Source organism: Protopterus annectens, chromosome 1.part0 (genome assembly GCF_019279795.1).
Source record: "Protopterus annectens isolate FY-2018-M chromosome 1.part0, PAN1.0, whole genome shotgun sequence".
NCBI lineage: Eukaryota > Metazoa > Chordata > Ceratodontiformes > Protopteridae > Protopterus > Protopterus annectens.
The window spans coordinates 596,280,075-596,298,047 of record NC_056725.1 but is presented as its reverse complement, the minus strand read 5'-3'; the positions used below and the strand labels follow the sequence as shown (position 1 = coordinate 596,298,047).

Sequence of the window (17,973 nt, the reverse complement as noted above, 5' to 3'; positions counted from 1 at the left end):
GGAACAATCAACCCTACTTGGTTTAGGTAGACTCTTATTTGAATTTGTTTGAGAATGATCTACTACCTAACCTAACATCCACTGCTATTACTAATTTGAAACATCATTTCTCAGTTCGAGGTAGTCTACAAAAAGTTCTTTCTGACAATGGTACTTTGCAAAAGAATGGGACTTTGTACATGTCACCAGTAGTCTTGAATATCCTCAGTTAAATGGTCTAGCTGTACATGCAGTACACAGTGCAAAGCAATTACTTGAAAGGTCATAGTGTGACAATACCGATGTGTTCTTGAGTTTGCTTAATCTCAGAAACATACCCAGTGATAATATTCTTGGCTCACCTGCTCAAAGACTACTTTCCAGGCAAACTAGAACTACGCTACCCATTACTTCCAGTTTATTGAAGCCTAAACCTAAGAGCAATAAAACCATCAAGGCTCAACTGGTTAAGAAAGTGTACTATCCAGAAATCTAGTTACGACAGTTCAGACTACTTCATCTGTTGAGGGAAGGAGAGACTGTACAAATCCAGACAACAAAAGGTTTTTATCAAATTGGACAGATTACAAGCACCTATAATGCAGCGGTGGTATGGCGATAGTGTTGTTACCTCGCAGCAAGAGGTTCTCCCATTCGATTCTCGGCTTGGCTTGGGAGTGCCTTCTGTGTGGAGTCTGCATGTTCTCCCCGCTGTTGGGTAGCATTCGAAAGACATGCGTAAATGGGCATGCTTTTGTTGAAGGTTGGGCGTAGAGCTGGCACCTCTGCGTTTCGTAAAAATCTCCTGCCAATCATTAGCGGACTGGAGTTTCGCCGTGGCGACCCCTTACCGGGAAAAAGCCGAAAGACAAAAAACAACAGATTACAAGCACCTGTGCCGAGCCAAGATCCTACCTGGTAGACTCCAAGGGTGTGGAATATAGGAAGAACCATAGACTTCTTCCTGTAACAGAATCATCACCACCATCATAACATTGTTTCTGTGATGCAGACTTCAAATCTAAGAGTGAATCAGACACTGTTCCCATACCAGAATGTGTTCAAAATTCAGATTCCATGCTACAAAATGTTCCGAACATTCTACAGGTCAAATACTTTGCAGAGACAGTTCCAGTTGCTAAATCTAATTCCCAGTTTTATGTCAGACGATATGGACGAGTACCAAAGCCTAGTGTGAAATGCACAACAACGTGGACTTGACTGTATATATCGTGTACTTAGTATTGTATAATGCATGACAAAGAACTACCTGCGATTTCTGCATGCTAAACAGACGCGTAGCATTATATGATCTATTTCTCAAAGAGGGAGGATGTAGATCAGAGTGCAAGTGAAGTGTGCTGTATCTAAGTATGTCAAGGCTGTACATGCACATATAAAGTCCAGACACTTGCAATCCCTAGTGCCATTTTGTAAGAGCAGCCAGAGTGAGAGCATGCATGATCGGAGTTAATTTGTATAGAAGTTACTTAAAGTCAGTAAACTTCTATAGTGATGTGCTTGCATAAAATAAAGCTGCCTGAACAGAACCCACAAAGACTCTTCTATTGTGTCCAAAGTAGGAGAGCGACACTACCCATTCCTTAAATTCCTCCCTTTTAAACAGATAGGTGAGAAAGTGCCAGTGTCTCATTTTTATTTCATTACCCTGTGTTTTTATTTTAATTACTGACACATGATCTGAAATAGTTACTGGGGATGTATCAAGACCTTCAATTAAATGTACATGTTCCTGTAAAATGTAAATTCTGCCTAGCCCAGTTTTTGTACCTTGGGGAATAATATGTAAAGTCACTCCAAATTCCTAGTACTGAATTCACATCCTCCGTGCCAAATATTTTCATACATTTCTTTAAAAATCCACCCTTCTCTGTTATATTTCCCTTTCTGGGGCCCCCAGTCACATCTTTAACATTACAAATCAAATTCCAGTCCCCAACTATGAGTAATATTACTTGCTGAAAGCTGATCATTTCTCCCAGAATTTTCTTTAGCTCCATTATAGCAGTTTTTGGTGGAATATACAAACAGACTCCCTCTTATCCGGCCTGACTTGCACCAGCCTCATCTTTACCGAGCCATCAGATTTCTGCCATACGCTTAGCAGAAGTCAACAGAGAACACCATTTCCGCCTCCTCTGGGCTAAATAATGACAGACATTTTAGTTTTAGACTTCATATTCATTAGAAAAATGCAAGCTAACACAAAGCCTGTTATTCTAGATGATTTATAACCTATAAATGCTACTTTGTATGCTTTTTCTGATTAACCATCCATTCGTTTGTCGAGCCTAAGGTCTGGTCCCAGCTAGACTGGATAAGAGGGAGTCTATTGTAAATACATGCCAGTGTAATTCTCCTTCCATGCCAGTAGCCCCTTAGTACTACAAGTCTACCATTGCCTTATTTTCTCTTTTATTACTGCTGGAGCTCCTCTTGCAACTAATGTAAATACATCTCTCTTCCTTTGCCCCAGGTATTCCACTGAATAACCATCCTGAAAAACTTTTCTTTATCAAATTCACATGTTCAGTTCTTTCCAAGTGTGTCTCCTGTAACATACCTATTTGCACTCCACATTTTTAATATAGTTCACTACTTTCTTTTTTGTACTTATTTGTGAGACCATTAACATTTGAAGTCATTATAGAAAGAATTATATTCTTGAGGGATTACTATTCCTACATTTTATGTACACAGCTTTTTGTTAAATGTCTAGTTCCAGATTTTGTTACATGTATGCACTGCTTGGCAGGTTAATCTTTGATACAATTGTTTCTTGTCATCTCCATTTCAGCCTATGTCACATCTTGCAGAATATTTTATTGAAAACCTTCAAATAAAAATACACGCACACCCAATACCCCCTTAAAACCTACCTAAACACACAAAACTATGTACATCTTCAAATATTTAAGTTTTACCCCCTTAATAGAAACAAAAGCTCCAAGTTGACAGCCATACACACAGACTCGATCTAAACAGAAAAAAATATTATCCATGCTAAGATGCATGGCAGAACCTGTGATTCTATTACGTGCTGTCTGGTTTTACCTCATCTTTATAGCTCTCCAAACTGGGAAAACATTTTCTCCAAGCCATTTCTCTATCAGATTGCCTGCTAGTGACATGAGAACCAGACATGGGACTGTTTACTAGAAAAAAGACCTTATAATATTCAATATTCTTTTTCATTTACTTGCTTTCTTTAAAAACTTGTTTCTATATAAAGCTAATGGTCTTAACCCAGTCATTCCCCTATACAAGAATGAGAAAAAGCACAGTCATTTTTCTTTTGTCATGCTCTCTTACCCAGATTTTTTTTTACATTGCAGTGTCTACATTTCTTAAAACTAAACAAGGAGAGAAAAAGAAGGGAGGAAAAAAGAATGATCAGAAGCACCTATTTAGATTAGTATCCCCATTACACTTAAAAATAATTGAAAAAATGTACTTTATTACATGCAGTGAAAATTATGCACCACTTAACACTGTTAATTGTTTTACTTGCAGTAAACTCTCCCCTTCCCCTCTCCTGAGGGATTTTCCAAACATTATGACATGAACATGGGCATATGCTTCAGTGTCCCCTACACATTTAGCAAAGTCCAAACAAGTCCAATATTTCCAGATTTTCTTGTTCTGCCCTGTTTCACGGCTATATGTATTTCTTTGTAAACCCACATTTGTCAGTTTCTAAGTTACTGATTTTAGTCTCCAAACATTACTGACATGATGTAAGGCATTTGCTTTAGAGTCCCTACAAGTTTTACAAAGTCCAAGAAAGTCCTACATTTCCAGATTTTCTTGTTCTATTCCATTCATCTCCATCTCCTAAACCCTGTTTATGCTTCATCTCCAGTGCACTCTTAATTCTTCTAATCAACTCCTGTGCTCCCCCCCCCCCCATCTCAAATATTTTCCGTTGAAACACTGGGAAAGATTTCATTAGCAGTCTCTCTGTGGTCTCTAGTACCAGAAGAACAAGAAGCAGAATCTCCTTCTGTTTCACAGCTCACTTTTTGTTGGACAAACTTGTGTTTCTTCCACAACATGTACTTAATCAAAAAATGTTTTTGTTCTTCCATGGAAAAATATTTTGAAGATAGCCAAGTACAGTAGTGTAAATCTCATGCCTACTTCTCTATATTCCCTATATAACTGAATAAATGTATTCCTCTTCTGCCTGCTGTAAAATGACGTACAATGAGTAGTCATTCTCCACAAAAACTCTGCTGTCTCCCACTTTCAGTACTTTGTCCTTCTGCCACAGTTTTGTCAGAATCAACTCATCCTGCTGGCAAGATTGCATTTTTACTATTAAAGGTCTAGGCTGTTTCCATATAGCTAGGCTTGGAGCACACACACAATGTGCCCTTTCATGGGCAGCACAGTGGTGCAGCGGTTAACGTTGTCGCCTCACAGCAAGAGGTTCTCCGGTTCGATTCTCGGCTGGAGTGCCTTCTGTGTGGAGTTTGCATGTTCTCCCTGTGTTCGCGTGGGTTTCCTCCGGGTACTCCGGTTTCCTCCCACATTCCAAAGACATGCATCTGGAGCATTTCTCCCCGGGCCTCCGCTGAAAACAGGCTCTGTGGAACCTAGTCGGACATTCCCGGTCAACAAATGTTAAATAAATAAATAATTAAATAAATAAATAAATTAACAATTCCTGTTGTGGAATACCAGTCCAGTTGCTTATTTGTGCTTTCGTGATATTAATACAGTCTGTTCCTTCCAGATTCTCAGGTACAACAGAACATATCAGGTTTTCTTTACATGTTCTGTCCTCTAATTCTATTATTTTTTTGAAACATCTCTTCTTGTGCAGTCTCATACTCAAGCATTTTACCATCTCATCTGAGTATATGTTTAAAGCTTCTTCCAATTTTTCCAGCATTTTACTGTTTGAGTTGACATACTCCATCACTGTTTCATTTATTTTAGTCAGGTCTGTCTGCAGCTGCTTTATACTGTCCTCAAGGTTACTGGAAGTCATGTCTGGAGCTTGCACTTCTTTTTGCTAAACAGCTCATTACTTTCCCTAGTCGGTGTTTTTCACCTTTTGTAGCTGATTTTCCTTCAGGTCCTCAGTTTCTTTTTTCCTGGCATCAGGGCAGTTCACTTATTAGTTAGTTACTGAAATGTACTCAGAAATCCAGGTCCATTGGCTTTCTCTGCTAAGTTTCTGTTTTCACACTGGGACAGCCAGAATTATGTGCAGCCATCTTGGAAGTCCGCAGAAGAAAACGTCTTACCCATTCTGTTCAATGTTCTGTACTTTAACAGAAATGCAAAAAAATGGTACTGTGGTTTCTGTAAGCCAAGCTAGACCAAAGAAATTCTACAGATTGTACAAGGATACCTTTTTAGAATGCAATGCCATATTCCCCAGGATATTACATATGGCAAAAATCTTTTAAGGAGCAGGAATATCAGAATCTAGCTGCTACCAGACCATAAAAACAGCATATTTGACCAAAAGCTGTCTTTTCCTATTCAAGGAACGGTTAAGTTTTTTTTTTTTTTTTTTTTAAGTCGTCCCTACAAAGACCTGGTCATCTGGAGTGAAAGCCAGGGAAGAGATGTTTAATTGACCTTTCTTTCTCAAAACCAAGACCTCAGACATCTCTACTTCCACCTCACAAGCACATTCAGAGGACTAGTACACAATATCCACTTGCTGACTATCAAAGGACATCCTATGCTGACCTAATGCTTACTTAGGTATGGGGCAAGTGAAAAGGCCCAGGCAAGAAGGCCTCAAAAATGAGCAAGACAGTGTGTTGAAAATCAGTGTCTGCTTATGACAGCACTGCTTAAAGCATATGGGTGATATAAGGTTAAATAACCTCAATGTGTACAAGCTCATTTAAGCAGTCATATTTTGCCAACAGCAACAACGCTTTAAGTTCAACATTCTAGGGACCATGCCAGCTCACTGGATAAGAGAGAACAAGAAGCAGCTCCTCTATAACTTGTGTTGTTAAGACAATCTAAGTATAAACTAAGAACAGAGTGCAGCCAGATCCAGATTCTACCACAAAACTTTCATTAAAGAATTCAAAGACCTGCTTCATGTCATCTTGACTGTATATTCAAGTGCTGGAGGGATGATCAAACTCTTGGACACCAATGCCGGCAAAGGCAATTGCTAAGGGAACACTTCATTTGTCTACCTCTACCATCAGTAAAAAGAAGTTATGTACTCACCATAACATTCCATCTGAGTAGTTCTACTTCATTTGTCTTCAACCTGTGGGTCCTTGGATCCACATAGGATCTGACACAGACGTATTTTCCAGCTACGGCTCAGAGCTCCATGCTCCTCCCCCTTACCGACAATGCTGCCCTGTCTCCCTTCTCCCTTTAAATCAAGTTTGCTGCCTAACAGGTATCAAATACCCGACCCAATTACACCTTATCCTCCAACACAAACATTACAAAAGAACTTTAGCCCTGACAGAACCAAAGATCCCAACAATAACTGTTCGGTACAAGGGATATGTCATATCCCAAAGGATAACGTTAGGGGGAAGGAAGGGGGAATGGCTGAAGACAAATGAAGTAGAACTACTCAGATGGAACATTATGGTGAGTACATAACTTCTTTATCTGAAGTAGTTTACTTCATTTGTTCTTCAACCTGTGGGACAGAGTCCCTAGTTACCCAACTCTTGGGAGGCACCCATGGAAGGATATTCCGGAGCACCGCAGAGCCAAAGGATGCTCTACTCCTAGAGATCAAATCCAGTTTATAATGAAAAATAAAGGTGTAAGATGAGGCCCAAGTAGCAGCTGAACAAATATCACCCAGAGAGACCCTAGACCAAAAGGCCGCTGACGTAGCCATAGATCGGGCTGAATGAACCTTCACTTTTCCTGGTAGAGACAAACCTCTGAGTAAGCCCGGCCAATGCATTGTGAAATCCAGCGAGCAACAGTCACTTTTGAGACCGGTTTAACAAAGAAGAGCTTGGCATAGGACACAAAAAGCTGATCAGACTTGTGGAAAGGTTTAGTCCTGTGAAGATAAAACCTCAGGTGCCTATGTACATCCAGTAAATGTAATTTGTATTCCCCTTTGTTCTGGTAGTTAGGAAAAAATACTGGTAAATTAATAACCTGATTAAAATCGACTTCCAAAGCTACCTTGTGAAGGAAGGACAGGTTAGTGCGCAGCGACACTCTGTCTTTGTGAAAGATCATATAAGGGACTTTGATAGAAAGAGCTTGAAGCTCCTACACCCTTCTAGCAGACGTTATGGCAACCAAGAAGCCAGTTTTCCAGGTCAAAAATTGTAGATTTACAGATGCCGCAGGCTCAAAGGGAGGAGAAACCAATGCCTGTATCAACGAAGTGAGGTCCCATGGAGGAATCGGGTCCTTAACCAGGGGTCTGAGAAGAAAGGCAGCTTTGAGAAAAGTTTTACAAAGTTTAGAGGAATCCAATGAAGACATGTTTACCCCAACATAAAAATTAGAAATGGCGGCTAGTTGGACTTTTACCGTAAAGGAACTAGCGCCCTGATGAAAAATGTTAGCTAGAAAATCTAAAACTGTCGAAAGTGTTGCAGTGAAAGAATCCAAAGACCTCTGAATGGCTCATATAGAAAAACGTTTCCATTTACTGCAATAAACTTTTCTGGTGGACGATTTATGAGCCGCCACCAGAACGGACTTGACAGGAGATGACAGACCAGGAGTCCTAAGAATCATGGAAACCGGAGCAGCCAAGCAGGGAGCTTCAAACTGTCCAGATCTGGTTGAGGGATCCCAGAGGGATGTGAAAGCAGATCCGGGACCGGATCCAAAATCCATGGTGGAACAACTAGATGAGAGCTGAGTAAGGGAAACCAAACCTGTCGAGGCCAGAATGGGGTGATGATGATCACAGTGATCCCCAGCCTTCGGGCTTTCTGTAGAAACTTCAACATGAGGGAAAGAGGAGGATATGCATAAAGAAGCCCGGAAGGCCAAGCATGAATCAGAGCATCTCTGGGGGCTTCCCCCCAGCAGGGGGTTCAGAGCAAAAAACTCACTGCATTTCGTTTTGGAAGGAGATGCAGAGAGATCTCAGCAAGGACAACCCCACTCTAGGAAGATCTGTTCCACTACTGAAGGCTTTAGAGACCACTCGTAAGGCATCAGGATAGATCTGCTGAGCCTGTCCGCTAGAATGTTGGACCGTCCCGGGATGTGCGTTGCCACCAGAAAACGGCCAGTGGAGATTCGCCCATTCCCACACTCTCATGGCCTCTTGACATAAGGGATAAGATCTGGTTCCCCCTTGTTTGTTGATATACAAGACCACTGACCTAGATATTGTCCACCTGAATTGCAATCGTTCCCAGAGGAAGATGAGCATGGAGGGCCTACAATGCAAGAACCACTCATCTCTAGAACACTGATGTGCAGACAGGTTTCGGCAGGGGACCACGTGCATTGGACTGTCCTCCCTAAGCAGTGCCCCCCCACCCTAGTAGGGAGACATCCGCGGTCACCATGGTTTGGTATACAGGAAGTTGAAAGAGACTTCCCTTGAAGAGATCCGGGACTGAATCCACCACCAAAGGGAGTCCCTGCATGCTTTTGAAATTCTTACTGGAAAAGACAAAGGAAGGTCTAACAGCAACCACTGAATCACTAGTGTCCACTGCAGTACCCTCATATGAAGGCGCAGCACTGGAAGAAGATTTATCGTGGCCGCCATGGACCCTAGAGCTCATAACACTGCTTTGGCTGTTGGAAAATGAGTCTGAAGAATGTGTAAGATGTATAACCTCAAGCTGTGTATCCTGTCTGACAAGAGGACCACCTTCATTTGTATTGTGTCCAGCCGTGCCCCAATAAAATCTAAAATCTGAGCCGGGTGAAAAGCAGACTTGTTCATATTGATCGTAATACCCAACTTGTTGGCTAGCTGAAGGAAGGAGTCATTCGGCCTGACATAGTAGACACTTCTGAAGGGTTAGTAAAGAGCCAATTGTTCAGCTACAGAAAGACCTGAATGCCCTGAAGCCTCAGGTGAGGCGCTACTACCACCATTACTTTGGTAAACACCCAGGGGGCTGTGCTGAGACCAAAGGGGAGGGACCAAAACTGGTAATGAATGGCTCCCAACCGTAAACTAAGGAATCTCCGGGAGCACCTGCCCATCTTGATGTGACAGCACACATCCGGGAGGTCGATCGAGCACATCCAGTCTCTGGCTTGCAGATAAGGCAGGACAGATTGAATCGTGACCATCCGGAATTTTGTCTTGGTTACTGACAGGTTCAGTTTGGACAGATCCAGTATTGGTCTGAGGTCCCCAGTCTTTTTTTGGCAATGAAAAGAACCTGGAATAAACCCCGGATCAGGACTGGTCTGGGAGAACCGGTTGGATGACTCGTTTTCTTAGCAGTGAGTCTACCTGCACTGCTGCTTCCTCCCACTGCGTGGGTGGGAAAGTCCAGGAGGGTTTTGATGGAAAGGGGAGGATCCTTGAAAGGGACGAAATATTCTCTGGATATGACTCGCTGCACCCACTGATCTCCCATGTTACTGGGTGAAGCGACAATCGACCCCCAACTGCCTCCAGAGATGGACAGCTGGGCAACCTCTCAGAGCTGCTGTCCAGGATTATCCAAGAAAGGTTCTTGGGACTCGAAATTCCTACGTCCCCCTCTGCCTCTAGGGCGGCATCTATCACATCCCCCCTCTGCCTCTGGGGGAAGGCAAGTCTTGGGCGTCCCAGGAAAACACCCAAGACCTATGGAACCACATCATCTTCTTGCCTTGCTGGTTCCTGGAAAAGGACCTTTGAAGCAGTGAGAAGCGGATCCCAACAGCAGTGTTCTTCCCATCCTTCTCGCTCTGGACCAAAGTCTCTCTGACCATCTTCCCAAAAAGGGAAAAACCATCATAAGGGGCATTGGTGAAAGACGCCTTGAAGGGCTCCGAGAACCGACATAATGTGGCGCCAGATGGCAACGGTTAACCCAGTCACCCATGCGTGGCATGGGAGAGCAAACACACAGACGTGTTGGCTACAGATTTTAAGGTGTCCATTCATGCATTGAAAGTCTTCTTGTCCTCTGCCGACATGGACCCTGAGGTCAACACAGTGACTTCCTAGACCAGATCTCTCTGGAGTCAAATAAAGTGCACAATGTAGTTCAGTGCCCTCACACAAAAGGTCGCTGAAGCATAAACTCACTTCCCAAAATGATCCAACGCTCTCAAGTCTCGGACGGGAGGATGGACAGTGGAACTGTCCTGGGCGAGTTCCTTCTTGGTGGCCGCCACCACCAGCATAGCATCTACAGAGGGACTCCTCCTGCCAGTGTAACTTGTCTGCGGGGGGGGGGGGGTGCTTAAAACCTTGTCAGGGCGCTTGGGTATTGGCTCTACGGTGTCCAGCTCCTTCCACGCCCTAGATGTTATCAAATCCGCAAGTGGATCAGCAGGAGGGGGCACCCAAGAGGTAGATGGGCTCTGAGACAAATGCTTCCAGAAACGGGAACCTATCACTTCCATGAAACAACACTTACCCGAAGACGAGATCACAGAGACCACATCGCCGACACAACACATCACCGACAATGGTAAGAAGTGCAGAACAGGATGTATTCCCAATTTCTGCAATGTGATGCGATCTTGGAGTTGGTATATTTAAGTAGGGGGTGTGGGGGGTGCAGGGGGGGCTTGCCCCCCTGCTTTATCCTTGTTTCTTGTTGTCTTTTATTTAATTGCAGAAACGGGAATAGATTCTGTTCTGCAGTACTTATACTTGCCTGTGTCGGTGGTGTGTTGTGTCGGCGATGTGGTCTCAGTGATCTTGTCTTCGGGTAAGTGTTCTTTCTTGGAAGTGATAGGTTCCCCTAGAAACACTGACTCATCAGAGGCTGGTTTTGGGGTGGACCACCCCCCACTTTGGCGAAGGATCTCCATGTTGTCTCCAAAGGAGACATCCTCAGGGGGTGATCTTGGGGAACTTTCCCCTTCATCCAGGTCTGTGTCAAGTGAGGGACTCTAGAAGAGAGTCCAAGTGCCTCCTTTTACACGTATGCTTGAGGGGGGGGGCTCCTCAGGGGGACTATATGGGGAGGTGTCGCAAGCGGGTTGTTCCAAGGCCAGAACGGCCTGGGGTACTACGGCTATGGGCTGTCCTTAAGGGCAAGATGGTCGAACCTACACAAGGCCGGGGGGGGGTCTGGACAAACTCAGAGGACGAAATGGTCAGAGGCCTCGACCCTGCGAGAACCCTCTCCATCACTTCGAATGCGGAGGGGGAACAGACCTCCTGAGCTGAACTAGTGGAAGCCAGTCCTTCTTGATCTAACTGGGGAGTTGGAGCCGAGCCTCTAGGAGCCGAGATGCCAAGGGGGATGCTTCTCTTCGACAAGCTCGGAGCCGAGAGCACTCCCTTGGATCTGACCCAGAGGCTACGGCTCAGAGAGACGGATCAGACACACTCAGGGCACTGGCCGCCGTCCAGGTGCACGATACCATCGATGCTAACCCTCAACTCCGACCATCCTCGGATCCAACAACTCAAACTGCAGGTCGGATTGGAGAAGGAGTGACAGGTCTAAACATTGACTGGAAGGTGCCGCTCCAGTGGGAGAAGGCCCTGGCAAGACCCCATCTCGATTCGAGTGCGGATAAACATCCGCATCATCTTGTCCATCTCCACTTCAGACAAGCTCCATGTATAGCGAAAGGACGCCACCGAAGTAGACCGGGAATGCCGGTGGGGAGAAGGCCTAGGGGGCGACTGGCTAACCTGTACCTCGGGCTCAGAGGAGAACCTAGGAGACCTGAGACAAGGTGTCACTGGCCTGGAAACAGGCTTAACCTTCAGCAGGGGGCCGGCCTCCGAGAAGCAGTCAGTGGAGCTCTTGCGAGGCTGGTCCTTCTTGGCTTTATCCCCTTCACTGGGCCTCTTGGTGGGAGGGTGAGTCCCAGAGGCCGTGGAAGGGGGAGACGAAGCAGCAACCGCTGCTTTCTTAGCAGGGGAAGGAGGGACATCAGTCCCAGCAGAGGAGGGCAACAGACCCCTAACTATCAGTTTGTCCCACCTGTCCTTAAGTGCTCTGGGATTAAACCCAGTGCAAACAGGACAGGGGGACTGGAGGTGAGCCACCCTCAAAGAAGCCACACACAGAGTGTGGCCATCTGCCAGGGAAAGCTTATGGTCACACTCTGTGCACCTTTTGAAGCCTAGCTTTGGGGCGTCCTCCATGCCTCAGCCGGCCCAAAAACACACACACACACAGATACACACACGCACACAGATACACACATGCACACAGTGTGGAAAGAGAAAAAGGGAGGAAATACAGTAAAGCCTACAAGTACTTCGCTACGGAGAACCCCGAGAAAGTATAGCAAGGTTAGGAGTACAAGATAGAGATAGAAAAAGCCAAAAAAAATTAACTGATTGCTGTTCAAAAACACCTCTAACTCAATGGAGCTTGGACCACGCAGCTTCCTCTCAGGCAGCAAATGAGATCTGAAGGGAGACGGGGGGGGGGGGCATTATGGGTAAGGGGAGGAGCATGGAGCTCTGAGCCATAGCTGGAAAATGCAGCTCTGTCGGATCCGAGGACCCACAGGTTGAAGAACAAATGAAGTAAACTTACTTCAGATCTACTGGTGTGAAGTTGATCCTCAGCAGCTAAGGAAAGGCTTGCAGACTGCCAAATGGCACAGTCTACTTTTACAGTGGACTTTACAGAAAGAAACTTCAGCTCATGTCTGCCCTTACACCCACTTAACGTATCCTTCCTACTATGACTTATGCCCTGGATTACGTGCAGGACTCTGTTGCTGATCTCTCTCTGCTGATTTACTTCCTGAGCTACCTCCTTGAGAAAAGGCAGCTAAGCCTCAGACTTGTCATTACTTCTCTCTCTAGCAGCTGGGTTGAAACTCTGGCACCTGACAGTCCTTCACAATATGATCCTTTCTCAGTTGCAAAAAAAAAAAAAAAAAAAAAGTGGAGGTCTTGGTCCTGACTGCTGATCTATTTGACCACATGAACACTTAGCATAATTAAGTTTTCCAAGCATAGAAATGTGGCAAATTCCCTACAACAAATGTGAGGAATAAAATCTGACTTGTAGTGGCAGAAAAGAATGGAGTTCAAGTCACTGTGCTCACTCCCCCCTCCCCCACTCAAACTCTTAATGCAGTATGCATGCAGCATTGCTAACATGTAAGCTTTTGAGTATGGGAGTTACAGAATCAAAGGCATTTCTACCAAGAAGTGCCACTGATAAAGAAATCCAAGCCAATAACAAATACAGAGGGACCCCCAAATTAACATCCAATTTATCATAAAATACATTTTCATTGTCACGTTAGTCCAGAAAACAAAATGAACAGGTCTCTTCTAAATGCACTTTACACCATTAATATGGAATGTGAATGATGCGCTCATTCATGGTGCTATCAGATTCATACACTATTAGAAAACTAAAAACAATACAAAATGTAGTAAATAAAAAATGAGGGGGGAACTACTGATACAGTCTTCAACAACGGAAAAGAGAGCACTGGGATTCTGCTTTGACAATTATTTTTAAAGCAACATCCTCCTCCACATCATACAACAGAACTAATATTTACCTGCCTAAACTTTGTCCGTGCCTCTTTTTCTTTCATTCTTCCATGTGCAACTAAATAATCGAACACCTCACCTGCAAGATATGGAAAATATATGTCAGCATGCAGTTATTAAAAAAAGCACTTTTATAAGTACAGAAGTTAAAAGTTTCTTAACATAACTGCAAGCGTGTAAAATAGTACAATACTTATAATACAAACATCCACTTTTAGAGAGTCATACATTCATTAATGAATAGCACTGTGGTGACACAGTGATTAGTATTGTTGGTTCCCATCTCCAAAGTCCAGGGAATTGATGCTCTTCAGGGGATTTTACATGCACTTCCTTGTGTGCAGAATTCCAAAAGGATTACATTTCTTCCTACCACCCAGACACTATTCTGAAGTGTTCCTACATTTGTAAAATGTAACTTTCCCATAGACTTCAACAGAATGTTCACCATCTCAGTGAGATTCACCCATTTAAACAATATCAAATTACGGACAATTAATTTTTGTTCAATAGACCCACCACAGCAGGGAGATTTCCAGATCCAAACCCAAACTGTTACAACTGCTCCCAAAAAACAGTACTGTATTGTCCTTACATCTATGAAAAAAATAACCACCTGTGTAAAACAATACCATATATCTTTCTTCCTTTATGAAGTATTGTTAGTGAAAATGTCAGGTATTCTGAGAACTAGACATGTAAGGCTAGCCACACCACCATGTTCTAATGTGTGACAGCATAAATGAAATGTACCTCTATGTACAATGATTTTTTGTACCTGTCTGGCAGCATAACTGAGATATCAAGCTTCATCCTTGAGTCCTGCACTAGAGTCCACTCAGACTTATTCTGCTTACCTTATACATTTTACTAACTTAACCAAAAATGCTCCCAAATCAATACTAGTGTGTTGGGGGCTTTTTGGTTTACATTTAGATGAATAAACTAACGCACACAAAAAACTGGGAAGTATTACAAAGCAGGATCTGCAAATGAAAGATAAAACATACCTACTGTAGTCTTTGTGCCTCCTATGCAGTTCATAGGTTCATACTAGGCTATCTGCCCTAGGGCATTTATAAGCCTAGCCAGAATGTGTTTGGCTTTCGCCACCCATTTTAAATTTATTTTGCTATGCCCTTTTTCGAGGTTAGTATACTGTGCCTCTGTCTAACAGTGACACAGAAGTGATACCCGGGGTAAACCTACGATCTCCCATCCACTCATCAAGATTCCTCTTGAAGAGAGTCAATGAGGGACTCTGCCTAACCTGGACTGGGATTTTATTCCAGAGTGAAGGGAGCCTCTGGGTTATGAATCTGTCCCTCCAGCATTTCCTATTAATTTCAGTGCTGAGGTTCAAGTCTCGAGCGTGTAGCTTGATGGGATTTGGATTTTCTGAGGTGCAGCATGTCCATTAATTCCGGGTTGGACATGGCTTTATATGTCAGGCACAGATCACCTCTGAACAGGCGGTATGTCACTGAGTAGAGCTGGAGTTTCTTTAACCGGGCAGCATATGGCATCTGTTTGAGCCCTTTGATCCTCTTGGTGAGGTACTTTTGGGGTCTTTCCAGTTGCTGCAGGTGTCTGGTAAGGTACATCCCAAAAGGGGCATTGTACTCAATTATGGGCCTGATGAGGGATGAGTGAAGAGGCACGATGACCTCCCCTGATCTAGATGTGAATCCCTTCATGATTAGGTGGGCTATATAAAATGTTTTTCTAACCACTTTGGCCACGTGGTTGTCAAATGAGAGATTGCTATCAACTTGGGTCCCTATGTCCCTAATTACTTCTTCTGTACTTAATGGATTACCACCTATGTGGTAATTTGTGGGCACTTTGTTTTTGCCAAAGGGGATGACTATACACTTTTTGGCATTTAGCTTGAGGCCATGGCTCTGGCACCAGCTGTCTGTTTCTATGAGGCCCTTTTGGAGAATGCTTGTGTCAGCTGGAGAGTCGATTATGGCACCCAGTTTACAGTCATCTGCGAACTTGGTCAGCCACAGTCCTTCCGTGTTGGCCTGTACCTCCGAGAAATATATACCGAACAAGAGAGGTCCCAGGACTGAGCCTTGTGGGACACCACTTGTAACTGGTTTGGAGTCTGACATGGCTCCAACAATTCTAACCATGTGGGTTCTGTCCTTGAGCCAGTTTGCAATCCATCTAGTGACATAGGGGTTTATATTTAAGCTGGTGAGCTTATCTATAATGCCGAAGTGGGGTATTGTATCGAAGGCTTTTGCGAGGTCCAGGTAGGCTGTGTGGACCACCTTCCCCTCGTCAATGGCCTTGGTGACTGCTTCAAAAAAATCAATCAGGTTTAAGAGGCAGGATCTGCCCTTAAAGCCGAACTGGGTAGGATCCAGTGTTTGTAGGTCCCCAATATCTTTATTTATGAGGTCCATGATGATCCTTTCCATAGCTTTGCAGACCAAGCTAGTCAGGCTTATGGAGCGATAGTTTCCAGGATCCGTTGAGGCCCCACCTTTATGGAGAGGGACCACTGTTGCTGTACGCCACTCTTTGGGCACATATCCTGTAGTAAGGCTGAGACTGAACAGTAGTTTTATGTTTGGGTTTAGCTCTTCTTGGAGTTCATGTAGGACGCAGCCTGGGACACAGTCTGGTCCCATTGATGCTGTGTTTTTTGCTTTGGAGAGGGCGGCTCTTACCTGAGCATCTGAGATGTCAGGGGGGCAGCACTCTGCTGGGATAGATATTTGCCCTTTTGGTGGGGAGGGGGGGGGAGAAGTTTGCTCTGAACCTGTCAGCTAGGATGTTGGCAATGTCTGTGGGTTCAGTGTATTTTTTGTCATTTTGGACCAATTCTGAGCATATCTGGGAATTACCACACAGGTTCCTAACATAACTAAAGAAAGCCTTGTGATTATCCTTAGTGTCCTGTGCAATTTTTCTCTCGGAGCTGGCCTTAGACAATTTTATGAGTGCCCGTAGTTTTTTGCTAATACTGATCAGTGATGCCTTCCCTTTTTGGGATTTTGCTCTATCATTTAGTAGCTTCCTCCTTCTATTGTATAGTTTGTTTATGGCTGGGGTCCACCAGACAGGACGTCTGCCTTTGGAGGATTGTGTCTTGGTTTTATTTGGGATCACATGATCCATGCATTCCTGAAGGTGTTCATAGAATGCAATTATAAAGGATTCTGCGGTCTGGGCCGTATTTTCCACAGGCCCGGGGGCTTTGAAGGATTCCACCTCGGTTTTGAGGAGTGTGAAATTTGCTTTAGAGAAATTTTTCACTGTGGTTTTCTGGGCAGGGGGTGGGGTCGGGATGTGAATATCCAGTGAGATTAGTTTATGGTCTGATCTTACCAGTGAGGGATACACTTCTGGTCTGGAGCATAGAGTCCCCATGTTGGTGATGATCAGGTCCAGTATGTTTTCCCCTCTTGTGGGAGTGGTAACAAGTTGTTCCATAGCATTGGAGTTTATAAATTCTAGGAACCTATGGGCTAGGGTGTTAGAGCTAGAGAATTGCTCCCAGTCTATGTTTGGGTAGTTGAAGTCGCCCAATATAATGGTGTTTGGAGAGACCTTCATATTTTCCAGTGTTCTCAGGAAGGCCGAGTGGGGTTCCTGGGTTTGGGAGGGTGGTCTGTAGCAGGCTATAAACTGGAAGGCAGTTTTACCCACTGTTAGTTGCACATGGATAGTCTCTGATGCTTCGTGCTTTGCCACCAAACTGGTGGTGTGGGTATCTTTGATGAATATCAATACTCCCCCTCCTTTTGTGGTTCGGTCCAAGTTTTGGGGCCGAAAAGCATGGTATGAGGTATAACCTGGTAGTGCTGGGGTGCTCTCGGGAGCCCTGAACCAGGTTTCTGTTACTGCACAGATATCGATGTTCTCCATGCTAAGGAGAGTTTCGAGTGCGTGCATCTTGAGGTTTAGACTTCTGGCGTTGAGTAGCATTACTCTTAGTTTCTTATTCCTTGTGATACCTATGGAGGTGGCTTTGTCTTTTGAGCCTTGCCAAAAAAATGCACTATGGGGGTAGCAAGAGCCTTTGCCAATATCCGAAAGCCCAGGGGTGACAGGTGTAAGCCGTCCCTAGCGAAGCATCGTGGCTTGTCGAGCATATCATCCCAAGCTGACAGGCATTGGATCCCCTTTGAATGACACCAGTACTTAAGCCAATTGTTGAAATTGATCATCTTGTCTTCATATTGTGGCATCATTCTTGGTGAGGGTAAGATGCTACTCAAGGTCAGAGTCATACCGGCCTGGGCTACATGCTCAGAGAGCTCCTTTATGTCTCTTTTCATGTAGTCCAGGGAAGTACGTCTCGGGTCATTCACACCAGCATGGACAATGACAGAGTCATATTTGTACTT

At 44.2% G+C, this 17,973-nt stretch overlaps 1 protein-coding gene across 1 annotated transcript in view; it reads right to left on the bottom strand.

The window, feature by feature from the left end:
* Positions 1-17,973, bottom strand: part of MARK1 (microtubule affinity regulating kinase 1) — a 2,314,196-nt gene that overhangs the window by 1,251,921 nt on the left and 1,044,302 nt on the right. The window contains exon 6 of the mRNA XM_044061667.1: positions 13,615-13,685. Coding sequence (XP_043917602.1) covers positions 13,615-13,685 — 71 coding nt within the window. The remainder of the gene's footprint in view (positions 1-13,614; positions 13,686-17,973) is intronic.